Source organism: Mytilus californianus, unplaced genomic scaffold (assembly GCF_021869535.1).
Source record: "Mytilus californianus isolate M0D057914Y unplaced genomic scaffold, xbMytCali1.0.p SCAF_5, whole genome shotgun sequence".
Taxonomy (NCBI): Eukaryota; Metazoa; Mollusca; class Bivalvia; order Mytilida; family Mytilidae; genus Mytilus; species Mytilus californianus.
The window spans coordinates 35,121,907-35,146,921 of record NW_026262701.1 but is presented as its reverse complement, the minus strand read 5'-3'; the positions used below and the strand labels follow the sequence as shown (position 1 = coordinate 35,146,921).

Here is a 25,015-nt window from a genome sequence, read left to right as displayed (position 1 = left end):
ACTATGCTAAGTAAATATAGTCAATGATTTAATTATAAAGGTAAGTTATGGTTCCCCTCCGACTAGCTTCTCTGTTGTTATTTTTAAACGTGCAGAGAAGATTACATTTTTATCTATGTTTCTTCCATAAGGCTTTACCATTTAGATTTCTTATATAAATAAGATCTAGTATGAGTGCCAATGAGACAACTCTCCATCCAAGTCACAATGTATAAAAAGTTAACAATTATAGGTCAAGGTACGGCTTTCAACACGGAGCCTTGGCTCACACCGAACAGCAAGCTATAAAAGGCCCCAAAATGACTAGTTTAAAACAATTCAAACAGGAAAACCAACGGTCTAATCTATATAAAAAACGAGAAACGAGAAACACCTATAAACCACACAAACAAACGACAAACACTGAACAATAGGCTCCTGACTTAGGACAGGTGCATAAAAATGTAGCGAGTTTAAACGTTTTAACAGGCACCAACCTTCACCAACCTTCACCCTAACCTGAGACAGTAGTGTAACATTACAACATAAATAGATGCACTATAAAATGTCTATTGAAATGGCTTAACTCTATCAAAAAGACATTTAAACAAAAAGAAGTAAACATACACTGAACGAATACGTTTGAGCTATGACACAATATTAATACAATGTTAAAAGGTAGGTGCCTGTATAACATAGACGTAGTAATAAAAAAGATGAAGGAAGAGTGTCAATAAAACAAAATGGCGTTAAATAAAACAACGTACACAGGTAAATATAAATATAATAATTGTGTTGTTAGGAGTACGGAAGTAAACATTTTTTACAAAATTAATAAAGTTGTTGTTCAGAGTACAAGTACAGAAGTGAAAATCTATCGTCATACTAAATACCTGAAACAGTAGTGTATAACATTACAACATAAAAAGACACACTATAAAATATCAATTGAAATGGCTTAACTCGATCAAAAAGACATATAAACAAAAAGAAGTAAACATACAATGAACGAATAGGTTTGATCTATGACACAATATAAATACAATATTAATAAAAAAAAAGATGTAGAACAATGTCAAAAAGACAACTCTAACCTGGAACAAAATGGCCTTTAATAAAGTAAGGTAAATTTAAATATAATAATTTTGTTGTTAGGAATACGGAAACATTTTTTACAAAATAAATAAATTTGTTGTTTACAGTACGAGTACAGAACTGAAAATGTATAGTCATACTAAATACTTATCAAAGGTGGTACATTTTAAAAATAGTGAGAAGAAATATAACACAAAATAAGTAAACACTGAATTACAGAAATGCATTACAAATTGTGTCAACAGGTAAAATAAACACGAAAGTACTATTTGAGAGTACTTGCAGTTACTGAAAGGTAGTTAAAAGCCAAAAACAGTAAACAATAAAAATCTTGCATCAGAGACTAAAATCAATTAAAATACATCCCAGGGATTTAGTGTTTTAACGCCATGGACAGTCAAAGAAGACATGACTTGTGCAATGCCAAAATAAAAGTATCGACAGGCAGTAGGATCGTTATGATTTAACCTTATAATAGACAATTGCAATTAGCGTGGATGTGTATTTGTACATCCCAAAAACCATTCGAAAAGAATACAAATTTAGTAATTTTTAATTTGTTGATGACAAAATCGATGTTAGTGCCAATGTAAACAATATTCATAGATCTTATTACAAAATTAATAAGATAACCTTTTCTAATAAGTTTGTTTAAATGGTTGATGAGTTTACACGGATCACATAGTGATTTCCGCGCTTTTAGTACAATATTACTGTAAAATTTAGGATGTGAAATAACGTTTTTAATAAGTTTTCTACAAGTACAGCCAAATTAACTAATAAAACCTGTGTATCTATGAAAGAATTTAGTTAATGTTTTAAGTAATTTATGGTAACGAAATCTCTGACTTAATAATTTAACAGACATGCATTGATTACGATTAGTTAAAATCTATGACATCACTACACACATGGGCATAACGAACTAGTTGGGATATATAAACACCGTATGATGGAGCCAAAGAAACATCGCCGTCTAAATTTATGACTGCTTGTTGGGTCATCTCCAACCCTAAACAGTCAACACAGGTCTTACTGTCCGACAAAAGGAACCAAAGCAGCAACACTTCTTCTTCTGGCTACCCTTTATTGCATAAATGCATTAAAACTACCCAAATCCGATGACGTTAATAAGGTGCTTACAGGAGTATTCAAGCGACTATGCTTCGATGATTCCCATACAATACTAGTGGGACTAGCACATATTAAAATACAAGCCAAGACTAAGGTTCAAGCAACATACAATATTGAAAAGTAAAGGTTTAAGTAAGACAATACAAACTTCCATAAAATTATATCAGACGCTTTGAAAGCTTAACATGGCTAGTCGACTCATCCGGTCTCGCTCCTTTTTGAGTTCATGCGATTCCATCGATTTTGTTTGAACTTGATTTATATTTCTTCATGGATTAATGAGATTTGAACATCGGTAAATTATTGTTGCCTATAATTGTTCTCTTCATGAATTTGTACAATATTCAGATTTATTAAATAACGTATTACCGATTCTAAACAGGTAATCAATAGTTACTTATTCAACCAGATAGATAGCGTGGAATTGAGAGAACAAAAGAAATTGTGATTTTTGTAACTCTAGAGATTCACGCACAAATGTTAAAACACCAGTTTACAAAAAAAGTTATACAACTATGTATAAACTAGTACGAGAAAAACGAGGAAATCTACAAAAAAAACAAATGTAGTCATTCTCTTTAATATGTTTTATGATGATTAACAATTGTATTTCTATTCACCTGAATTCAATGTAAACACATGTTTAACATTATATCTCATTTATTTTGTTTTTTGTATTTATTTATTTATTAATATGCATGAAATTATCTCGTTAATGCGCATATAAAGTAAGTAAGAACCATTTTACAAACAGTGAAAAACACATAAGAAACAAGTGGGAAACAACCATTATTCTTTATACCATTAACTTGATCTAATAAGAAATGCTGGATCTTGAATTTTGAATATCCACTTGCAATGATATATGCATATCATAAATTATGTAGAGTTTGTAATGCCAAACTTTTAGTCTACATGTGTGCTAATCTTTACGCTTGTCTTTGTGTTTCATTATGAGCTAGACTAAATGTAAACAGTATTTTATTTGGAAATACTTGCATGTGTTTTATACAAAATACGATTGATTCCCGGGATTGAAAAAAAAAAAGATAAGCACTTATACAAATTTCTTTGAGAATGAGAATCTTAAGAACTATTCTCCTTTTAAGGTGAGTCCTTAATGGAATAGATTTAAGGACTAACCTGTTGTTTTCCTCTGTTTCACACAGGCGACATTCCGACGCTTAAGTATGAATTATGTTTTATTTCATAACAGAGTAAACGTATGGATATATTTTCTACATTCATATCACACGAATCGACCTTTCAGTCTTTTCTCTATCCCTCTTTACAAGTCCTTCTTAATGTCGAAGCAGCAGTAGTGACACGTCCTACCGGGTCACGAATTAAAGCACCAAAAAGCATACACGCACATTGGTAGAGCACATATGTCTTGAAAGATATTCAAAACACGTCAAATAAAAAGTATAATTTTACTTATCATATCAAATTTAACAAGTTTAACAATCCAATTCAATAGATACATGAGAAGAAACATTCATACAGTTGGACTTGTTTTATTTATATTGTGCAATACTATGCCTTCTCTGTGTCTATTTGAGTTGACGTCATTCGATATTTGAATCACCATAACAACTGCAGAAATAACAGCAAGGATCTAAAACAAACATTCCAATAAATGATGGAATAAAAATACAACAAACTAATCAGTATAATACCATTTTATGAACTATTAAAAGGTAGATGGATACTTAGTCTTACTTAACATCCATTAGCTGTATGTATAATACATATTTATATTACATACCATATAATTGTACTACTTTGTTGTACTAGTATTTTACTCACCATATATGTGTTTCCTCATAAGTGCACATACATTTCTTTCACAAATAATCCTTCATCGAAAATTCTAGTGATTGAAGCACGTGTTTTGTCTATGTCAATAGATTTTATAATTGGTTGTCTTTTGTTTACACGAGCTCGAAATTGAACTTTAAACAGTGCAAATGGTTAAAAAGAAAACGATATAAATAACATTATATATATTTCTATAATTGTTTCTTAAAAGAATAAATGTGAAAACTTCCACAACTTGGTTGAAGAAAAAAATAAATTATATTCTTAAACTAAAATTTATAATATATCATATTACTCTCTTTTTAATCTGTTGCATATTATTTATTCTAATATGACGTTCTTCAAACGCTTTGAGTACACACCCGTGGTAAAATATGAATATATTGAAATGTCAACTGATTGTCAACGTCATGGATTGTTTGGGCTGTTCCAATCTTACTCCCACGTCGTTTGCTTTTTATGAATGAATTACCCGAGGTCAGACGGTGTATTTCACGTCATTAAACGATGACATAAGAACGTAAGCATTCTACGGGAAAATGCACGAACTTGAAACTAAAAGTTGTCAAAACATGAAAACATAAACAAACAACGATAAGAATTTATTAAAAGCCCATTTTCTTAAATAGATGTAAGATAATCAACCAACAGTCAATCAATCCAAACCTGTCTTAGTATGTTATTGTAAATCATTTAAGCATGTCACTTATTCAGTTTTACGTCAATATTAATAGTGTGTTCAATTACGGGAACTGCAAACATTTCCCTGTTTCGTAAAGTTGATATGATTCAAACAAGGGGAAATAAATCTCTTTTTTTGGACGAGTTTTTTTCTTCTTGTTTGCTTATCATTGCTGGACAATACTCTTAGTGACTTTCCTGTTCTTCATTATGATGAATACAAAATATATTTCATTTTGAAAATCTATGTATTTTTATTGCCATTAATTAAAAATAATAAATGCGCAGTTTTATATCTGCAAACTACTTGACTATAGGTTTTTCTATCACTTATATCAAATTTTATTAAAATTTGACCATGTTTAAAAGCTGCCTGAAAGACATATACATGTACCATATCTGGTTAAACAAAGTTCAACATTGATATCTCACCTCTACCAGTAAGATGAGTGTACATATTGATATAAATGTTGTACTGTACGTAGTTAAAATCTTTTCTATAGCCGTATAACATCCCTGTAAAATGTTAAAGACATTTACGAGATCTTTGAGGGAATCTTAAATTACATATCATATTGCAAAATTTATCAATTATAGTCATAATTAGAAAATTTTAAACACTCAAACATCAATTTTTATTAGTAACTTGTCTTCAGATTTTGTGTAGTACTAATTTTTAACTGAATGTCATTCATAGACACATATACCATTATGTTTAGGTAGTTTTAAGTAATATTTGGTTCTATTATTACCTAAGATAAAATTATTCGTCACTTCTTAGATACCACTAGTTTGTTTACTAGGTGTGACTTAAGAGTTAAAGTACAAATAGTACTCGACTGAAATACATTTAATATGAAATAAATCAGTTGACAAAGAAATCAAAATGAAAATTCTTTATATGTAAAACAATTGTTTAACTCATACGGGAGAGCAATTGTTGCAGCATAAAAATATCTTAACGAGCGCTGCGGCGGAAGTAACGAGAAACTGTTTAATTATAGAGAAATGTTCCAAGCTTTTAACCGAAAAAAGTTTTTACGCAGTTGAAGTCACTTTTGGGAGGGCAGTACGACATTTTCGCCAATGACACATACACATATATACTTGTCATAGGATTAGCCCGAGAGGTTCCATAACAATTTATTTCAACTAAAATTGAAGGAAAAAAACTTGTGAATTCTTACTCAGACTGTATATAAATGTAATTTCGTCTACCTACTTGTAAATGTATGACACGTCACAATCTTTCTTAAATCGGTACGGTGCTCTGTTACTTATTGTGTCTATAATGATGTTCTTTATACTTACGGTTTCATAGTAAGAATTTGAACTTGTTGGAGTAATAGTGCAGTTTGTACCATACAGTGATGATGCTGTGTCAATTTTCGCTTCTTTACAACACCAACCAGGAATGACGTCGGTACCACGTGTTGTTGATGCCCAAGTTGTTGTTGAAAAATCGTCAACAGAAGATTGTGTATTTACTCCACAGCAATCAAACTGGAACATAAGAACCATAATTTATCTGTATCTTATTGGTTTTTTTTTTATATTTTAATTTTTTTTGTCCCTAGTAGTGACTTAGAGTTAGAGCGAAGAACATGCAAATCTCGACCATCCTGTCACATTCTTACAGTTTATGGTGAATTCGTATGAAACTTATATGAAAGGTTTATATATATGTAATATAGAAGTCTATAAAAGGACCAACCAGCAAATTTAATATGTACAGTAATAACATCATCCTCGTATATTACCATCTTATATTAGTACAGTTGCGCAAATCTTACGACTTATATATATATGCATACATGTACCAACGACAACTAGATCAAATGCTGGCTGAAACACGTAAAAATAGATATGTAACTAATGTGTACCTCTTGGCAAAAATAAATTGTGTAAAAAAAATCCTCATTAGCGCTCTCCGCCTTGCATTTTTTGACGGAGAAAACCAGCGCCATATCAAATTATTAGAATTACACCTTTTTTTTCAAACACATTGAAAAATGGTTATATAAATATCAAAAAATGATAATTACAAAATTACCGATCCGCAGCGGAAATTTTAAAAAGGGGGTAGTCCATAAAAACTGACAGAACCAGACGCGCCACTATATCAACAACAAAAAAACGAATGGAAAATAACTGTCATATTCCTGACTGGGAACAGGCATTTTCCGATGAAATCAACTTTGCAAATTTTGACGCATTATAAATGCCCATACTGTAAGAGCTGTCATGCTTACAGCATGCAGATGATGATTATGAACCAAAGTAATATTTTAAGCATATAATGCGTCCATTAACAACACAATGCGACAGGGGAACTTGATAACTGTTCTTATAATTTTATAGAAATACTGTTTTTATTTCAATACATTTCAATAACAAAATCAACAATGATCTCCCTTAATTGATAAATACAGTTTAGCTTACCTGAAGATAGATAAAGTTTAGCTTACCAGAAGATATATAAAGTTAAGCTTACCAGAAGATAAATAAAGTTTAGCTTACCAGAAGAAAAACAAAATTCCATGCAATTGTTAGAATATCCTCAGTGTTTCCCTCGTAATCTTTCAGCAGTTTCAACAATGTACTCTTTATCGTTTCATTTAACTGTGAAATAAACAAAGTTTTTCACAGATATAATACTACACCGAATCCTCGCACAACAGATTGCATTTATCTTCTTGAAATAATGTTTATAGCTCACTTCGATGAAAGAAATGAGCATGAAACAATTCTCTCAATATTAACTGTAAAATAATCATGTATCAGATTAAGAGTAATTCATTTCTGGTCTTCCTCTTATAAAACAAGAGTTGGAAGGTCTTTATATCCCTTTTGTACATTTAAACATCATTTTAAAGTCTTTAAATACAATGGCGATCCTGTAATATACATTCCGTAAACCTTTATGCAGCATTATATATTTGAAGTAACTATGTTTAACCTCACTTTCTGCAGCATGATATATTTGTAGTAACTATGTTTAACCTCACTTTATGCAGCATTATATATTTGTAGTAACTATGTTTAACCTCACTTTCTGCAGCATGATATATTTGTAGTAACTATGTTTAACCTCACTTTATGCAGCATTATATATTTGTAGTAACTATGTTTAACCTCACTTTCTGCAGCATGATATATTTGTAGTAACTATGTTTAACTTCACTTTATGCAGCATGATATATTTGTAGTAACTATGTTTAACCTCACTTTATGCAGCATTATATATTTGTAGTAACTATGTTTAACCTCACTTTCTGCAGCATGATATATTTGTAGTAACTATGTTTAACCTCACTTTATGCAGCATGATATATTTGTAGTAACTATGTTTAACCTCACTTTATGCAGCATTATATATTTGTAGTAACTATATGTTTAACCTCACTTTCTGCAGCATGATATATTTGTAGTATCTATGTTTAACCTCACTTTACGCACCTCACTTTATGCAGCATGATATATTTGTAGTAACTATGTTTAACCTCACTTTATGCAGCATTATATACTTGTAGTAACTATGTTTAACCTCACTTTCTGCAGCATGATATATTTGTAGTAACTATGTTTAACCTCACTTTATGCAGCATTATATATTTGTAGTAACTATGTTTAACCTCACTTTCTGCAGCATGATATATTTGTAGTAACTATGTTTAACCTCACTTTATGCAGCATTATATATTTTTAGTAACTATGTTTAACCTCACTTTCTGCAGCATGATATATTTGTAGTGACTATGTTTAACCTCACTTTATGCAGCATTATATATTTGTAGTAACTATGTTTAACCTCACTTTCTCTCGGTTGATAATACTTTACGTAATTTATTGAAATTTGTATATCATTTTCATCCTAATATTAAACTCATTTTCAAATTCAACCCATTTTTTTCTATAAATGAAAATATATTAATTAATAGAAAATAAGGTAAAAGATTTAGATCTCATTTATTCAAAAAATTACTTTGAACATTTTTAAATCTGTATATCCCGTCACTTACTCTCCGCTAGCTCTCATTATTTATCCTATTAACAATGCCTTAATGTGGTCTGGGTGTCGTCCACCATCTTCGATTGTAAAATAGCAGAACATAATAAGACTGTTATTTTGATAAGCTTAGCAAATTTCGATGTAGGAATGGAACTTACTCAAGAATTTTCATTTAAATGGGGAATGTGTCAAGGAGACAACAACCGACAAAAGAGCAGAAAACAGTCCAAGGCCACCAATTGGTCTTCAACACAGCGAGAAAATCTGGCGCCCAGAGGCGGGCTTCAGCTGTCCCTAAACAATGATGTTAACTAGTTCAGCGAAATGGATGTCATACTAAACTACGAAACATACAAATGAAGCAAAATTAAAAAAAAACATACAATACTAACAAAGGCTAGAGGTTCCTGAGTTGAGACAGGCATTCTGAAAGCATGTTATGAGAGCTATCTTCTCATATTTTATTTCAAAGTTTTATCATCTAGTTTACCATCTTTTCACATTATGATGCTTTTTCTCTGTATAATCAATACAAAATGTGTCATTTTTTCACAACCCGTAGCTTGTAAACAAGCTCGGTGACCTATCGTTTTTATTATATTTTTGATCATATCACAACACATACTACATTTTTGCAAAGTATGAAAATTTTTTTACCATTTTTCATTTATACTCCCATACCATTTAATGCATGTTTCAAGGATCTAAAATTTAAGAGTAATGCCTAATGTTACATACACCGCCAGTTGGCATGGCTATAGAAATATGGTCACCTCGACTTTTTCCGTTCGCCATTCAAAAAAACGCAGCCACGTTCGACCGGAATGGGGATATTGAATCCTATACTTCGTTTATGAAAGGTGTCACACGCTCTGCAAGGACACCTGCAACATCTCTTGGAGAGATTCATGTGTGTTTTGTCGTAGAGCAAATATTCTACCCATATTCAACATACACTTTTCCCGTGGCAAACATATTTTTCTGTCCTTCATCTCGGCTGTCCCACCTTACAAATGCTATGCCTTCCTTTTTGTACGGGTATTGTTAATAAAACGTTCTCGTCCTAAATGTCATGAACTGTTTGCATTTGACGATAAGCAAAAAACTATCAATTAAATTTATACTAAAGATGACGTGAAATTTACAAATACTAGTTAGTTAGAAGACTTTAATGTTTCTATGCAATAGTTATCTTTTGTAACATGGTCCATGGTTTAGATGGTAATGACACTTTAATCTCCGATTAATGTAGCCAAAATGTCACTGTGATGATCTCTGTTTCTATGCATACAATTACCTCTTTCTTTAAATCAGTCCATGCTTTCAGTACAAATATCTCAGCTGCTCCAATAAGGACCACTCCTATTCCATACTAGAAAATAAAATTAAAATCCTTACATCACTTACAATGAATTACTAAATAATTTTGATATTTTAGGAGAGAGAGGATTATGGAAGACTTGTGTTACATATTTGTTTTTCGTTCATTTTTTGTACACAAATTAGGCCGTTAGTTTTCTCGTTTGAATTGTTTTACATTGTCATTTCGGGGTCTTTTATAGCTGAATGTACGGTATGGGCTTTGCTCATTGTTGAAGGCCGTACGGTGACCTATAGGTGTTAATTTCTGTGTCATTTGGTCTCTTGTGAAGAGTTGTCTCATTGGTAATCATACCACATCTTCTTTTTTATATTTTATCACCTGAAATTTGCCTAGTATGAGCCACAGGAATTACTGAATGTTCACTATTATCTCTTTGTGGGCCTATTTGCTCAATTTTCTGTTTTCTTTGCTGTATTCCTTTTTTGTTGTTTGTCTTTTCGCCCTTTTTAGTCACGGTTTCTGTCCTTTGACTTATGATTTTTATACTCCTTGATTGATATATCCCGTTTAAACCCTAAAATGAAAGACAAGTTGTCTACCTCAAAATCTGCATAACTTCATTTTTAAAAAGTAATATACTACCCAAACTTTTTTTTACCTCACTTTAAAACTGACCTATATGTTTAAATTGTTACATACTCTTACAATCAAACCCATAAACCTAAAATACCGGTTCTCTTAAAATAATAGATGGAGAATAGTGTACGTGTTCTAAAAGTCATCAAAGGTGGCAGGCTTGTAATATAGTACGCTAGACTCGCGATTCGTCTACGCAGAAAGGTAAAAAATGTTAGTTGTTCTAATGGTTATAAAGTCGTAAATCCATTTTGGAAACACAACCATATCAATAAAAAAGAAAGAAAGAAAGAAACCCCTGATGATATCAAATGTTTTGACGGGAAAAATGGAAAACGTATTAAAAGGAACAAAAGAAATGAAACATTGGAAAGCAGGCTATGTTATGATTTTAGTAACTTACAATTATTAATAATACTCTGTTTTTACAACAGGCTCCGAAACCTCCGATCGTAGATAATGTAAAGGCTATTATCCCAATGATTATGACAAGTATAGCTATTGCTTCCAGCAAATCTCCCATTGTAAAACCAGGACCAATTCCTATCTCATTCAGAAGTGGTAAAACTTTATCATTGACAGTCTCACTTTTCTCTCGTAACATGCCACCAGCAATGATTAAACCGAGTCCTAGGATCTGAAAAGGAGAAAATATTTAAAAAACGTAATAGAATATATAATCTCCGATATTTCAAGTATTGTGATATGTAACAATTCATTAATGAAATATTCCAAAAATCGAAAATTCACAGTTTTCATGCCAAACTCATTGTTTAAGATTTATGGTCCCTATATTTCCTAGTTATGGAAAGTTTATTCACGATATTATTTCTCATGGTTATACAGCTGTATATGCAAATTTAAGATTAGTTGAAAATGTTGCTTTTAGAACAAATTCCTAACGTACAAACCTCACTTAAATTGTTCTGTTTAATTTATATGTGATATGTGGCGAACTCCAGATAAAATCAATAAAAAAATACTAACAAAATCCAATGATATGAAGCAACGATAAATGCTTTTGACTTTAAGCCACTTGGAGTAATCAAAACGACATTTATTCGAACAAAAGTATAGAATGCAGTTGAATCGATAAAACACCACATATACATGTACATGTATGTGAAATAATCGATTTGACCTAATCTTATAATTGTTAATAAAATATTATAACGGGATTGTTACCTTTTCACGGATATTTTTTTTTTGTAACAAAAATAAATGCCTTTTTATATTTCGACCTGTATGTCGACATAACTTTTAATTTGTTGTATTCACACGTAGACAATATTTGTTTGTTTTGAAAGTTCCCATGACAATTAGTACGGTGTGCTCGAAAACTTCGTTTTTGAAAATGATAGGACTCGGGAAATTTTATCATGCTTAGGACTTTAAGTGACACTGGATATATGGGTATTCGAAGAGTTTTATGTACTGTATGTATACAACTATTGCAACTACATAATGTTAATTATCAAGGGAGAAAATGCATCATTTATTTCAAGCTATTAACGAAGACATAGTACTGACTACTGGAGTTCTTTAATTGATCTAGTAACTGACAAGGTTTCATTGAAAACAGCAATGAAAGCGGTGTTGCTTTGGTATAATTTGGTTGTTCTAGGTAAATGGCGGGAATTTGTCTCTTGTTCATCCATCCCCATAATGCTTTTGTCCAACGACATCCAGTTTGTAGTCAAAATTAACTAGCTTATTCAATTTTAACTAGTTTATTTTAGTTATTTTTATAGGTTCAGTTTCCACTCTCTCTTTCAAACTGGATCCCTTGTGTATGTTACTTATTTTGTATTCGGGTTCTAAAACGTTTTGATTTGAGCGTACATGAATTAAAAAAGACCAGTAATACAAACACTAATATTTCATAATTGTCGGCAGATTGAATTAAAAACCCTATTAAAAGTCAGAAATTAAAGCACTTCGGCGATTTCATGGATTAAACACAAGTATACAATTTTTATTATATAATATATGTTTATTTAAAAATTTATATATGAGTAAAATACCACGAGAAGATATAAACTTGTAATGAGTTTAAATTGTCTTTGTCTGTTGTGTTAGGCCTTTCTTTCTTCGGTATTACGTTTGTATATGTATAGTATATGTATATGTATAGTATATGTATATGTATACGTATAGTATATGTATATGTATAGTATATGTATATGTATAGTATATGTATATGTATATGTATATGTATATGTATAGTATATGTATATGTATAGTACCAGATTCTAATATAATTTTTTGATATCTTGTATAAAAAGTTATTTCTGAGGTGATACATGTTTTAATGAATTTCACAATCCAAATGTTTCTAAAAATGTTAAATATAAAATCACATTTCCACACCAAAAATAGTAGCAAACGTTTTACATAACTAATTGTGTCTCTCATTTTGTAAGGTTACTATACAATTGATGATTGATTGATTGTTGGTGTTTAGCGCCACTTTCAGCACGTTAGGCTATATCGTGGCGGTCAGTTTTTTTTATTTTTTGGTGGAGGAAGCTGCGGTACCCGAAAAGAAACACCGACATTCAGCAGGCAAACTGGCAATCCTAGTCAATTAAGATCGAAGTCGAACAAACCTCCTACCAGCGAGATAAGAACTAACAACCTCAGTGTTCATAGGCTATAGAAATTTCTGTAGATAAACTACTTAGATCTCGGATCCAGGCCTATGAGGATATACGATAGAAATCGTTAATATCAACTTACAACAAATGTAATATTGAGAACGATGAGGAACACCATTCCAGCTGTACCAAAGATGTTCATGTTGAGGACCTGAATAATTCCTATTATATAAAGGCTGCCAATGTTTCTTTTACGTCCATCCACTGTTATCTGAAATTGAAATATATGTATCCTCAACTCATTGTGAACTGTATATTATATAAATTATTCGTCAATAATTATTTTGCTGGTTTTTTTTCTATGCGGATGGTGCCATATGAATCTGATTACTTAAAATATGCACTGCGACCTTTACAATTATTATTTGAAATTACATCATGAGGTAAGAGAATCAGAAATATGGAGTGATACATAGTTTCCCAGTAGAAGAGAAAACCAACAAAGACTATAATTGTGCGTATTGTACTAAAAGGCCCAGGAACTTTTTTGTTTTACAACTAGTCGTATACATAGTTAAATAAACAAACACATTTGGCAATAAATATAGTTTTAACTTATTTTACATGTCATGGTAAAATAAATATACCTGTTCACATTTAAACTTGTTTTACATCCAATTAAGTTAAGCGGAAAGATTTGTTCTTGAGACGAAATATGGGTTACATGTCCATGAGACAGCTACACAACGACTGTCTTCAACTATAAAGCAATACTCAGGGTAAATCAAGCCGAATTAAAAAAATTCTCACAGTAACTTATACATTACAATCATGTATCGATTTAATAATGTCTGTAGAGATTTTTCCATAAAAAGATTGGTGCTTGATAGTGTCTTGTTGTCTGTTCAGGTGAAAAATCCATTTTGGTGTGCTGTGAGTAGAGGCATGAAAATTATATGCATTTTTATAAATTCATTAATAAAAAAACTGCGTTATGTATAATTGACGGTATACCGTTAGTATATATGTTTTTATATGACCGTCATGTTTATATCAAACCAGTTTACAGTGAGTATTGATTTCAGTGAAAAAGCCTTAAATGCAATATTTTGTACATGTTCATGATGCAGAACTTCTAAGACTGATTCAGACAAAGTCGATTATTCATATTTATGGTTGAAAATAAATATCATCAAAAAGTGCCATCGTATCCCAAATGTTTATTATTTGCATAGAAACTTGAATTACTTACCTGTGATGTAATAAGTCATATGCAAACATCGTATTATCCGGCATTCATCTTCCATAATAGTTCATTTTTATCAGATAAAATATTTAGTTATATAGTAGTGTGATTTTATGTCCCAGGTATGTATAGAACTTTAATGGATATTTTCCCATTACATTTATAACTAAAGCTGGTAGAAATACACACTTTGTAGGTGTGTTTACTATTTAAATATTTATAAAGGTCACTGGACAGTGACCGATATATAAGTTGAAAACATATACTGTTCTATCTTTTATTAATTATAAACAGTTAAGTGCAAATGGAAATGCAAAACTCGTTTTTCCCAAACGAAAATATAGTTGCACTAGTATAGCATTCACAGCTATGCATTTGTAGGGCGTGCTTTTATATTTAAAAAAGATAATATTTCATAAAATATGAAAACAGATTTTTAGAGTAGGAAGACCAGACGCTGGCTTTGTTTCACGTATTGTTTGGCTGTTTTGGTGTCATCATTGTAGACGAGGAATTACAAATGGGACCAAATGTGATACTTGACTGGCATACTTATTCTATATATTTTAATGATTTTGAACCTTCTTTACAAAGTATATGCCCTTTTTTTTATTTCCATCCATCTTGGTGGTATGTATATTTTGATATAACACAGGATTTTACGACATATCATATAGATATGCAAAGGTGGTGGATTGAGCGCATGTAAAACTATTTGAACTTCAGCACATTGTGAACCTGTGCCACATCAGGCTGTCTTAACAATGTGTTGTTCGTTGTTGTGTATCTTTGTTTGTTTGGCTGTTTTTTTCAGGAGTCGGGGTCTTGATTGTTGATGCGGTCTGTTGTACTATACGGTATTTTTTTGCGATTCCTTTTATCCTTTTAAAGTTATTGTAAACACGGGACAAAATTTCACGTAAGTGCCGTATTACAATGTAGTTAGCATTTATGAGATTTGCACATTGAAATGAATTATACTAAATTACAATAGCAGTCAACGTCTGGTGGGGTGTTTTTTTTTATGAAAACGACGTCCAAAGTTTTACATAAGTGTGGAATACCTTTTACTTTTTTTCATCTGTTTTATCAGCTAAGACTACAAACCAGAAAGATGTCTAAATCTAAACATCTAGACAGACCAGTTTTTGTATACTTAACTACAATGAAATTTACATGATCGGTTTTGAATGCAGGAAATCACGTGTACGAAAATGCGATTTGTTATATGAAATTCAAGATTCATCTGCGTCTTGTCAAACAATGACTTCTGTTTTATGTGATATTTGCAGATCGATTTTCTATTTTTTTTTCATTAAAAACCAGAATAATGTTAATTAAAAAAGCAAGATTATGTCGTTCCATAAGGTAAATATATAGATAGTATAGACTTTATGTATATAATGAAACTGCAAAAAATTATGATCGTATTTGTTCCTAACAAATGTGTTATGCATTTGGCTTTCTAAGCTGTTGGTTTTGAGTATCCTGTGTCTTGTGTACTGGACATCAATGTTTCATGTTTATACTATCTTACAATCTACTCTAACAGTGTTTTCATGGGAAGACCAATATAAATCATCACTTTACCAGCTCTTCAGTCGCCATTATACATTGACTGTTCTGTTGTTTTTCTTTTTGTCTTAATTTACTACTTGCTCGTCATAGACCAGATATCTCCTTCCTAATCCGCGATCCTCCATCCGACATGTTTACTGAACTTACCTGTGCATGACCAAAATACTTGCAACTGCACATTTGGTCATGTAGTAGGGTTAAAGAATTGTACTGATGGTTAAAACTTTATTAATTTGGTCAGTTGAATATGGTTAAACCATATTCATTTCTAAATCTGCTATTGCAAGACTCACTAACAAATGTAAAAAGAAGTAGCAGGATGTATATTTTGCCTCCCAAATTTATGGAATCGGGCATATGCTGATGGTTAGTCGGATAAACTTACCGACATAGATGTCTTAATATTAGAGGGAAGCAATCCCAATGCAAGAGTTTAATAGACTGATTCGTTATGACAAGACTATAGATTTTGATCAAATATCATATCGTTTTAGACTTTTCAAAATCGCCCTTTTGTACTATTGATACATATAAGATATAAAGTAGAAGTCAACGTTTTTCTACTGACACCAAATGTTGATCTGGTTATGGTTAAATATATGTGTAGCTTTAGGATAAATTCAGAGAAACAGTGACCAAGAAACCAAAGAAATAAAGACGAAATAGTCCTGGACTTACTTTGACAAGGACGAAAAAAGTAGCAAACGGAAGAATAATACGTAACCAGACTTTATATCACAGGATACATACAATTTTGTTATTGAGTTTTGATCTAATCAATGATATTTCTGATTAAAACTAGGTTCATTCATAACTTGTTTGGTATGTTTTTATGCAAGTTTGTTAACATTTCAATGCTTGTTGAGATCCACGGTTTGTTTACAGAATAGTAAGATGCAATTGGATAACAGATGCATGTTCAATTTCATTTCCCAACGCATTCGGTATTCAAGAGCTTGCAGCTGCTACTCAGACTTTATAAAACGTCACCAGTGTCTGAGCAGAAAGTTGATGAACCAGGGTTATATCAAACAAAGTATCGTCCTTTTCCTAAAAAAGTTCATTGGATGATACCAAAACCTTGTTGATAAATATTCCGTATCAACTTCACAAATAATACATGATGGTCTTGAAGTATAGATTCTAGGTACTGACGTTGTTTATCATCTTAATTACGTGTTATAGTGTTCTTTTTATTTGTCTTTGTATATTTTTAACCTTTACTGTTTAGTCCATTTTTGCTAATATACTTTTGACGTGGCTCGGTATTTATACATCCCGTCATTGTGTTATTGTGCTATCATGGTCGTTTTTTGTATTCTTGTCTTTCATTTGTGCTTATGTACTTTTTCTATAGAGTGTCTATATGCCATTTTGTTTTTCTTTGTTGAAATAATTATTTGTTTTTATAGTGAATAAGATTATAACACAATGTTGACTGCTGTACCCCAATTTTTGACAATTTTACCTATTATGTCTGTTTGTTTTGCTCACACATTGTTGTCAATATAATGAAATTCTATGCGACTGTCATACAAGTGAAAGATTTGGCTAGCTATAAAACCAGGTTTAATGCACCATTTTCTATATAAGGAAATGCTTGTACCAAGTCAGGAATATGACAGTTGTTTTCCATTTGTATGATGTGTTTGAGCTTTTGATTTTGCCATAAAGGACTTTCCGTTTTGAATTTTCCTTGGAGTTCGGTATTTTCGGTATTTTACTTTTTTCATAATATATTTTGTATAAGCATGAAAACATTTCGATTCACTACTGATCATACATTAATCAATTTTAACTCTTAGTGATGGACTTCTGATATAATATATTTTACTGGTTTGATTTATTGAAGTAGGTTTCTTTATTATTAAAAGATGAATGAAATCATAATTACATAGTATTACATAAATCTTTGAATGAACATACTATTGTAGAAAAGATTGAAAGCTTTGACATGAATGCATTATCTTTGATAATACGCAATTACATCTTTTTTAGGAAATATACTTCCACATTAATTTCAAATGACTTTTTTTTTCTCAAAACAAATCGTTTGAAAATGTATTTAAGCATTGTCTTTATGTTTGATCCATCTCTTGTTGGCATTCTTTCTCTCATTGTTTGAATGTTCCAGATCAGCAGATATCTGGCGACACATGCAAAACGATGCTATAACTGCTATCATCTATATTAACAAGTAAAACAAAAAAAAATTGCTGTCATATACTGTCATATGGCAAAAACAAGCATTTTCTACCTTGAATACCAACACTTTTAACTACAAAAGCGCACATTATGACTTTTATATTTGTTTGATTCTGTTATGTGTGTTGCAGTGGTTGCCTTTGGATACATCTAAATGTTTCTTTTTCTTGCAAGAATTGTGTGTTAATGGAAGATCTTTGGTGACCCCTATTAAACCTATTGTCAACTTGTCATTAATTGTATAGTCATTTTTTGTATTATCGTAGACCGTAGGTCGACCATTAGATATCTTTTCTTATGTGTGTGTGTCACGGTGTGCGTGTGTGTGTGTGCGTGTGTGTGTGTGCGTGTGTGTGTGTGCTCTGATGAATTGCTGTCTCATTGGCATATACCCCAGATCTCCAGTTATTCATATTGATATAAATAAACATTTTAAAAGAGAGAAATGAAGGCCGTTTCAGATACCAGGAAGCACTCGCATATAAAATACAGATACTTCAATTAGGGGTCATCAGTATGCATTCCCGACAAGTGACAACATACTATTTGCAGTGTTTGGTATCCATAACATAATTTATTACACAGTTCTGAAATTTTGTTACATTTTTTTTTTTTAATTGCTGTTTTATTATATGACATGGTGTATTTTTGAATCAGAGATGTATCAATGTTTTATGCTATATGTATGTTCTATTTATGGTAGCACTACCGCTTATATTATGAAAATGCAGTGGTTTCTGTTAAAAATGCTGGATTGTCGTCACCAGCGGAGATATAAATACTAATGGTGTACTAAAAGAAAGAAGATTTCCATTAGCTACTAGTATTGCTTGAACACACGTTTACTCATTTTACATATTCAGAAATATTAAGCAGGTGCCATGATACATGTATATGGAGAAAATCTTAGGGTTATTTTTCGTAACTTCATATTTTAGTTACTAGCGCTTTTAGTTTTTTTCGACAACCAAGTTGTTTACTGTGCATAAATCAGAACAAGGTACAAGCTTCAAACCTGTGTCTCATGTTTCTAATATCATGTCCAATTATGGAATAATCATCGGATCTATTTCAGTTCTAATGACCTTATGAATCAAAAATTCTTTGTTACTCAGAAAGGATTATCAAATTGTCCTTGGTCTGTGATGATCTATCTTACCTCAACTGCAAAGACTGCAAATGATGCAGAAATGAATATACTGCTGTACTCCTCGACTGCTTCTTCGATAGATGTGTAACATCCCTGAAATAATCAGGCATACATATGTTAAGATAAGATAAAAATAATAGCTGGGCAAATATTCTGATCATATGGTTTTCAAGCCCTTTGAACGTTCTTCGTTGGATTGTCTTGTCTTCGTCGTGCTTTTTCTGACATCGGCGTCAGCGAAATCAACGATTGTTATAGTTTGTTATTTTGTCAGTTTGAGAGGAACCACTTATTATATGTCAATGATATTTTGTATGCACTTCTATGAACATTTACAAAATTTTATTTCAGTGAGTATTGTTTGATACCGCCCTTCAGCTGCTCTAATAACTTTGGAAATTTTATAAAGTAAAAGTCTGTTATTAGTTCAGTTTAAGAGAGACCATGAATAGTCAATAATCTCTGGTATGCAGTTGTAATAGCATCGGTACGTCTCATTTTCATGAAACTTTTGCATAGTTTATACATGTTGCATGTACTGTAGTCAGGATGGCGATCCTTTTATTTTGACAAGTGTACATATTTCATTCAAATTTCAACGTGACACATATCTGTGTCTGTCAGTTTATTGTAGAGCATTTGCACCCAAAAGTATGCCCAGCTAGAACAAAACTGAAAATATATTAGTTAATATATTACGACATCCCTCTCTTTATATGATATGAAACAAACCAAATTAAGAAAAATACATAAACACACAAAGACCAGTTGAATCTCAGGTTTGAGTGTCATTGCATAATTTTCTAATAATACGAATATTAATTTACTTTATGCGAAATAAATATACAAACCTCACCATAGTAAGAGTTCAATGATGTTGGATTGGTGGTGCATTCTTTACCGGCCAACAGTAGCCCAGAGAGATAATCTGCTTCCTTACAGCAGTACCCTGGTATAATCTGTGATCCACGGGTGGAATTCCAAATTGACATGGAAAAATCATCTGTTTCTGATTGTTTGTTCACTCCACAGCATTCAAACTTATAAATGAAAAGTTGGTGTGAGTTACAAAATAAAAATAACATTGTATAAATTTGGTACGTCCTAATTCGAAACACTTTACGGGTTTACCTGCATCATGAACGCTCAAATAAAAAATTAAAAGTCACGGATTATAAATACTTGACGATATTTATATGACCAAAAAGGACCTAAAAGAATAGCAAAAACCATCAAAGGTCAACTTTGCCTGAGGGCAAGATTACAAGTTCGATATTTATGATTTATTATATACTTAGCAGCAAATACAGATAAATTGTATGTGTAGTACGGGCATCGGCAATCGTGCTGTATCAGCCATCCGTGATGATATCGATATCAGTCACGGTTGCAAAGGCTTTATCACACCTTTAATCTGTGGGTCATCTGTATGACGTCACGTCATCAATATCAGTCACGCAATGCTTTATCATATACTTATAGAAAATAATGGTATAATTGTACCCCATGATAAAACTTATTTGTACATATATTTATTCATTAAATTTGAAGAATTGCCTTAGCCGTGTGATATGACTTTTGTTATCAACTGCTTCCGGTTATATCAACTGCTTCCGTTTCATATCAACTGCTTCCGGTTATTATCGCATGCTTTTCTGTAACGTTATCGCATGACAGTTCGACGTCATTCGGCAAATTCCGGAAAATGTACCTCAATGGTACGTTTTTTTTAAGTAAAACATAACAAAGTTGGAGAAAAAGAAAATATTAATCAAGACAACGATTTGTATATTGTCACTATACAAATCCTTGATCAGGAAAATGTATTATTTAAAAAATACAAAACAAATATTACAACAAATGCATTGTTTCAAAGTTTTAAAAATAGTTTTGTCTGTATGTCTTCTGCTGAAGTATACGATAAAAAGAACATAATATGTCGTTTTTCATATCAGACCCCTTATCAGCCCATGGTCAAAATCATCCCTCGAGCCTGTCGGCTCTCAGGCTGATAACATGACCTAGGGCTGATAAGGGGTCTGATATGAAAAAGGCCATGTTATAATCTATATTTATCAAACTTCTAATCTGTACAACGTCATATCACATAAAAACATCTACTTGAGGTATATAATAAAGTGTATATGATATGGCTTTTTCGATATCACATACCGTATCAACCCTCAACCAATATAATCCCTCGAGCAGAGCTCTTGGGATTATATTGGTGTCTCGGGTTTATACGGATGTGATATTGAAAAAGCCATATGATATTCTCTATGTATATAATAAGTAATTTCTTTTAAAAGCACTAAACTCCGAAGCATATAAAAGAACTAAAATTTAAAAAAAGGTGTCGGTGTCCTGGGGAACGGGCATGATCTGGAGAAATTTGTCATTGCTGTTTTTTTTTGCCGATTGAGTCCAGATAGCATCCAGATCTTACCGAATGTGAACCGTCTTTGTTCTGGAACAGTCCCGATATTAATATGAAATTCGGCAATAATACCCACGTCGGAGTCCCGACAATTACAGAACACGATACGACGGAGTCCCGACAAAGCCGTTTGCAATGCGGTACAGCCGACTGTGCTAGGATTGCGTTCCGGTTTTTCCTGATCATCCCGAATAGGACGATTTTTTTATAGGACGGGACTATCACATGAAACGGTTTTCTAACGGATATCTTCGGTCGTTTTTTACCATGAGAAAGATACAAATCGAATTGAGAACGGGATAATCGGGACAAATTCGGCTGGAAACGGCTGAATTTGAACGCTTCCTGAACAATATCCGATTTTTGTCGTGATTAAATAAATGTTTTTACAAATTTGAATTAAAGTTTTAATTTCCAGCCGCGATTAATCGGATCTTGATCAGACTTCTGACAAATTTTAATCGGGAATGGTCCTATCATGGACGGCAGTAAAAATCGTGAATGTGTGACCCCGGGTTAATACAGATATTTTTTTCGTTAAAATCAAATACGTTGTTACATACACGAGCGAATCGAACAAGTTAAGGGCATACGATACTGTTACAGGGGAGGTAATGACGTCGCTAACGTAAAATGTTATTTTTCGCGACGTCAAACTGTGACATATCGAGAAAAGATGCATTTTTCGACTGACTTTTATCATTCAGACTGGTTTAACTTGAAAACGAGTTCATGGAAACCTTTTTTTTAAAATGACATTAGGCTTGATTATGTATGAAGATTATTTGTGAAAATTTTTATGAACAAATCACCGATGAAAGTTTTTTAAATTAGATAAATATAGAGTCAAAAATGACGTTTTTTTTTACTAAAACCATGAAAATATGATAAAAATAAATTATTTCCAAAAAATTGTTACACAAAGTCAAAACACATTTATGTAGAGAAGATATCCCAGATGCTTTTACAAAACTCCGCTTGCGTTTATCTTTTGAAACAAAAAAGTTAAGTATGTTTTTCCATTGGATAGAAATATCCAAGAAAACGAAATGCCCAGTAAATTTCTAAAATTTCGACCCCATTTATCTCTAAAAGTAGCACATAAAGGTATATTTTTTATTACATATTTGAATTGACTAGGTGAAAAATAGCTTGTATGCAAAAAATCACAGTCGGATCAAAACTGTATCGTATGCCCTTAAAATATATAAACATCATAAGATGGTGACAAGGGAACGTCACTATCTAAAAATGGATAATTAACAATAGGAAATGAAAAATCATCTGCTTTATCATAAATTTTGGTATCAAGCTTCCCGTTAAAGACACAGATATCAAGATCCAGGACAGGGCAGTGTTCATTGTTAGTATTAGCTTTATTTAAAGTCAGTTCACCAAGATAAATCTCTTTAGTGTTTACTCTAAAAACTACAATATATTGTTAGATGTAACTTCTGATATTTACAGTAACAAAAAGACCGTTCCAAGCCATGGTAATAATTCCACCAACGTTTCCTTCATAAGTAGACAGCAAACCAAGTAATGTCCCTTCAACGGTTTTGTTTACCTAAAATATGACAGAAAACGGAAAATAAAGCAAACGCAATCAATCTAACAACTGTGAGATCGTTATATAGACTCGACACAGTGGGCCAAAATCTGTATAATAAGAATAGACCCCACTTCTTTTTAAAGAATTTCATTACTTTTACAATGATTGTGTTAGAAATTAAAAATGTGATATTTATTGATTAAAATGAATTCTGAACTACCTGCAGATAAGTTAAAATCTTTCTCGTTTTACATTCAACCAGCACCATTTGAAAATTTAAGTTTAAACTGTTTTATAATACAAAGGTTTACAATTTTCCCATCCGATTACGATGGGCAAGTTTGTGATGGCGACCATAAACTTTTGCAATGATAACAAGTGTTAATTAAGTTCCCATTAATAACTCAATAACAAAGATATTTTGAAAGAATGGAGTTTGGAACTGTAGTAATTGTCTGAATGCGTCTCGTATTTTCAAACTTTCATATGCCATATAGGTGAAACAGTAGTGTTACTTTATATATTTGTATTAGAGGAAAATTTTCTTATATCGGGTACTTTTTTGTTTTGGTTTTCGTCAAGAAAACTGTAAAAGTCTGTTACAATTTATGTCAAATGATAGAAAAACAAAAATTGACCCAAATTTCAGTTTAAAAAATATCTGATTTATAGCTCAAAAGGTATTGTGCGGAAACGAAACTTTCACCAAAATTGATCGCTATTTGTTGACACTGCGACTCCAAAACCTCAAAGCATCAAACATCGCAATTTTGGCCAACTATCAGTTTACAAATTGCTGCATTGTCCTTAGATTTAGTGATCCAAAATGAAAACCGTTTTCTTCATCCCATTGTCTTTTACCAATAAAATTTCGGATAAGAGGACGACCAGATGGCATTTACTAAATTGTAAACTTTGCAGATGTCTGATTATGGATGTGTGATGACGAGCCAAATTATGAAGAGAGACCATAGAAAACAAAGATTGAACTGAGAATGAATACCTACATTACGAATAATTCTGATTTTTTAAGAAAACTGTTGAACAGGCTTCTTGTCTAAAAATTATACGTACTTCTTTTTTCACCTCCATAAGATAATACACAGCAACCATCTCTCCGGCAGAAACACATAATAAAATAATTGCATACTAAAAATAAATAAATATCGAATACAATGGGTTGTTTATGTTGCTACTTGTTGCTATGGTATACGTTTAGCCAATTACAGATAGTTTAAGCACGCGTTACAATGTATCGTTTTATGTGCTTGATAGAATTCACTAGACTGTTGTTGATATGGATGACTGACTATTATTGAAGACAGAAAGTTGACCTCTAGATGTATATCTTATGTTTGATTGTGTTGTTTGGTTACTATCTCGTTGCTATCTGCCCTATCAATCCTATATATTCTTATTTTTTCAACAAAGATCCTATAGTTTATCTGCAATTACTTAGCACATGCAGGAATTTACATCCCTATGTTAAATTCTACTCGAATTCCAATAAAACTTCAATTATATACTTAGACAGGACCATACTTAATGGTGAAATATTAATATAGAAA

The 25,015-nt window shown here is 31.8% G+C and overlaps 2 protein-coding genes across 2 annotated transcripts; both read right to left on the bottom strand.

The window, feature by feature from the left end:
* Positions 1-747: 747 nt before the first annotated feature.
* LOC127701465 (tetraspanin-9-like) lies at positions 748-14,697 on the bottom strand. The gene is made up of 9 exons (XM_052205332.1): positions 14,532-14,697; positions 13,422-13,550; positions 11,086-11,319; positions 10,020-10,094; positions 7,231-7,332; positions 6,022-6,213; positions 5,143-5,226; positions 1,222-3,826; positions 748-872 (listed from the first exon to the last, which is right to left on the bottom strand). The coding sequence occupies exons 2-8, from the start codon at positions 13,479-13,481 to the stop codon at positions 3,707-3,709; spliced, it is 867 nt and encodes a 288-aa protein (XP_052061292.1). The 5' UTR covers positions 13,482-13,550; positions 14,532-14,697; the 3' UTR covers positions 748-872; positions 1,222-3,706.
* A 3,471-nt stretch (positions 14,698-18,168) lies between these two features.
* LOC127701959 (tetraspanin-18-like) lies at positions 18,169-23,488 on the bottom strand. Its single transcript, XM_052205934.1, has 4 exons — positions 23,361-23,488; positions 20,310-20,498; positions 19,468-19,551; positions 18,169-18,288 (listed from the first exon to the last, which is right to left on the bottom strand). The coding sequence occupies exons 1-4, from the start codon at positions 23,385-23,387 to the stop codon at positions 18,169-18,171; spliced, it is 420 nt and encodes a 139-aa protein (XP_052061894.1). The 5' UTR covers positions 23,388-23,488.
* Between the last annotated feature and the right edge of the window lie 1,527 nt (positions 23,489-25,015).

Excerpts from the sequence above, each read along its gene's own strand:
- LOC127701465 (XM_052205332.1), bottom strand. The coding sequence starts at position 13,481 with ATGAACATCTTTGGTACAGCTGGAATGGTGTTCCTCATCGTTCTCAAT. Across the intron at positions 10,095-11,085 it reads ACAGAGTATTATTAATAATT|TATGGAATAGGAGTGGTCCT; the intron begins GTAAGTTACTAA and ends TTTATTTTCTAG. Across the intron at positions 3,827-5,142 it reads CACTCATCTTACTGGTAGAG|ATCCTTGCTGTTATTTCTGC; the intron begins GTGAGATATCAA and ends TGTTTGTTTTAG.
- LOC127701959 (XM_052205934.1), bottom strand. The coding sequence starts at position 23,387 with ATGGCTTGGAACGGTCTTTTTGTTACT. Across the intron at positions 19,552-20,309 it reads TGAACTCTTACTATGGTGAG|GGATGTTACACATCTATCGA; the intron begins GTTTGTATATTT and ends TGATTATTTCAG. Across the intron at positions 18,289-19,467 it reads TTGCAGTCTTTGCAGTTGAG|ATGATAGCAGTTATAGCATC; the intron begins GTAAGATAGATC and ends TTGTTAATATAG.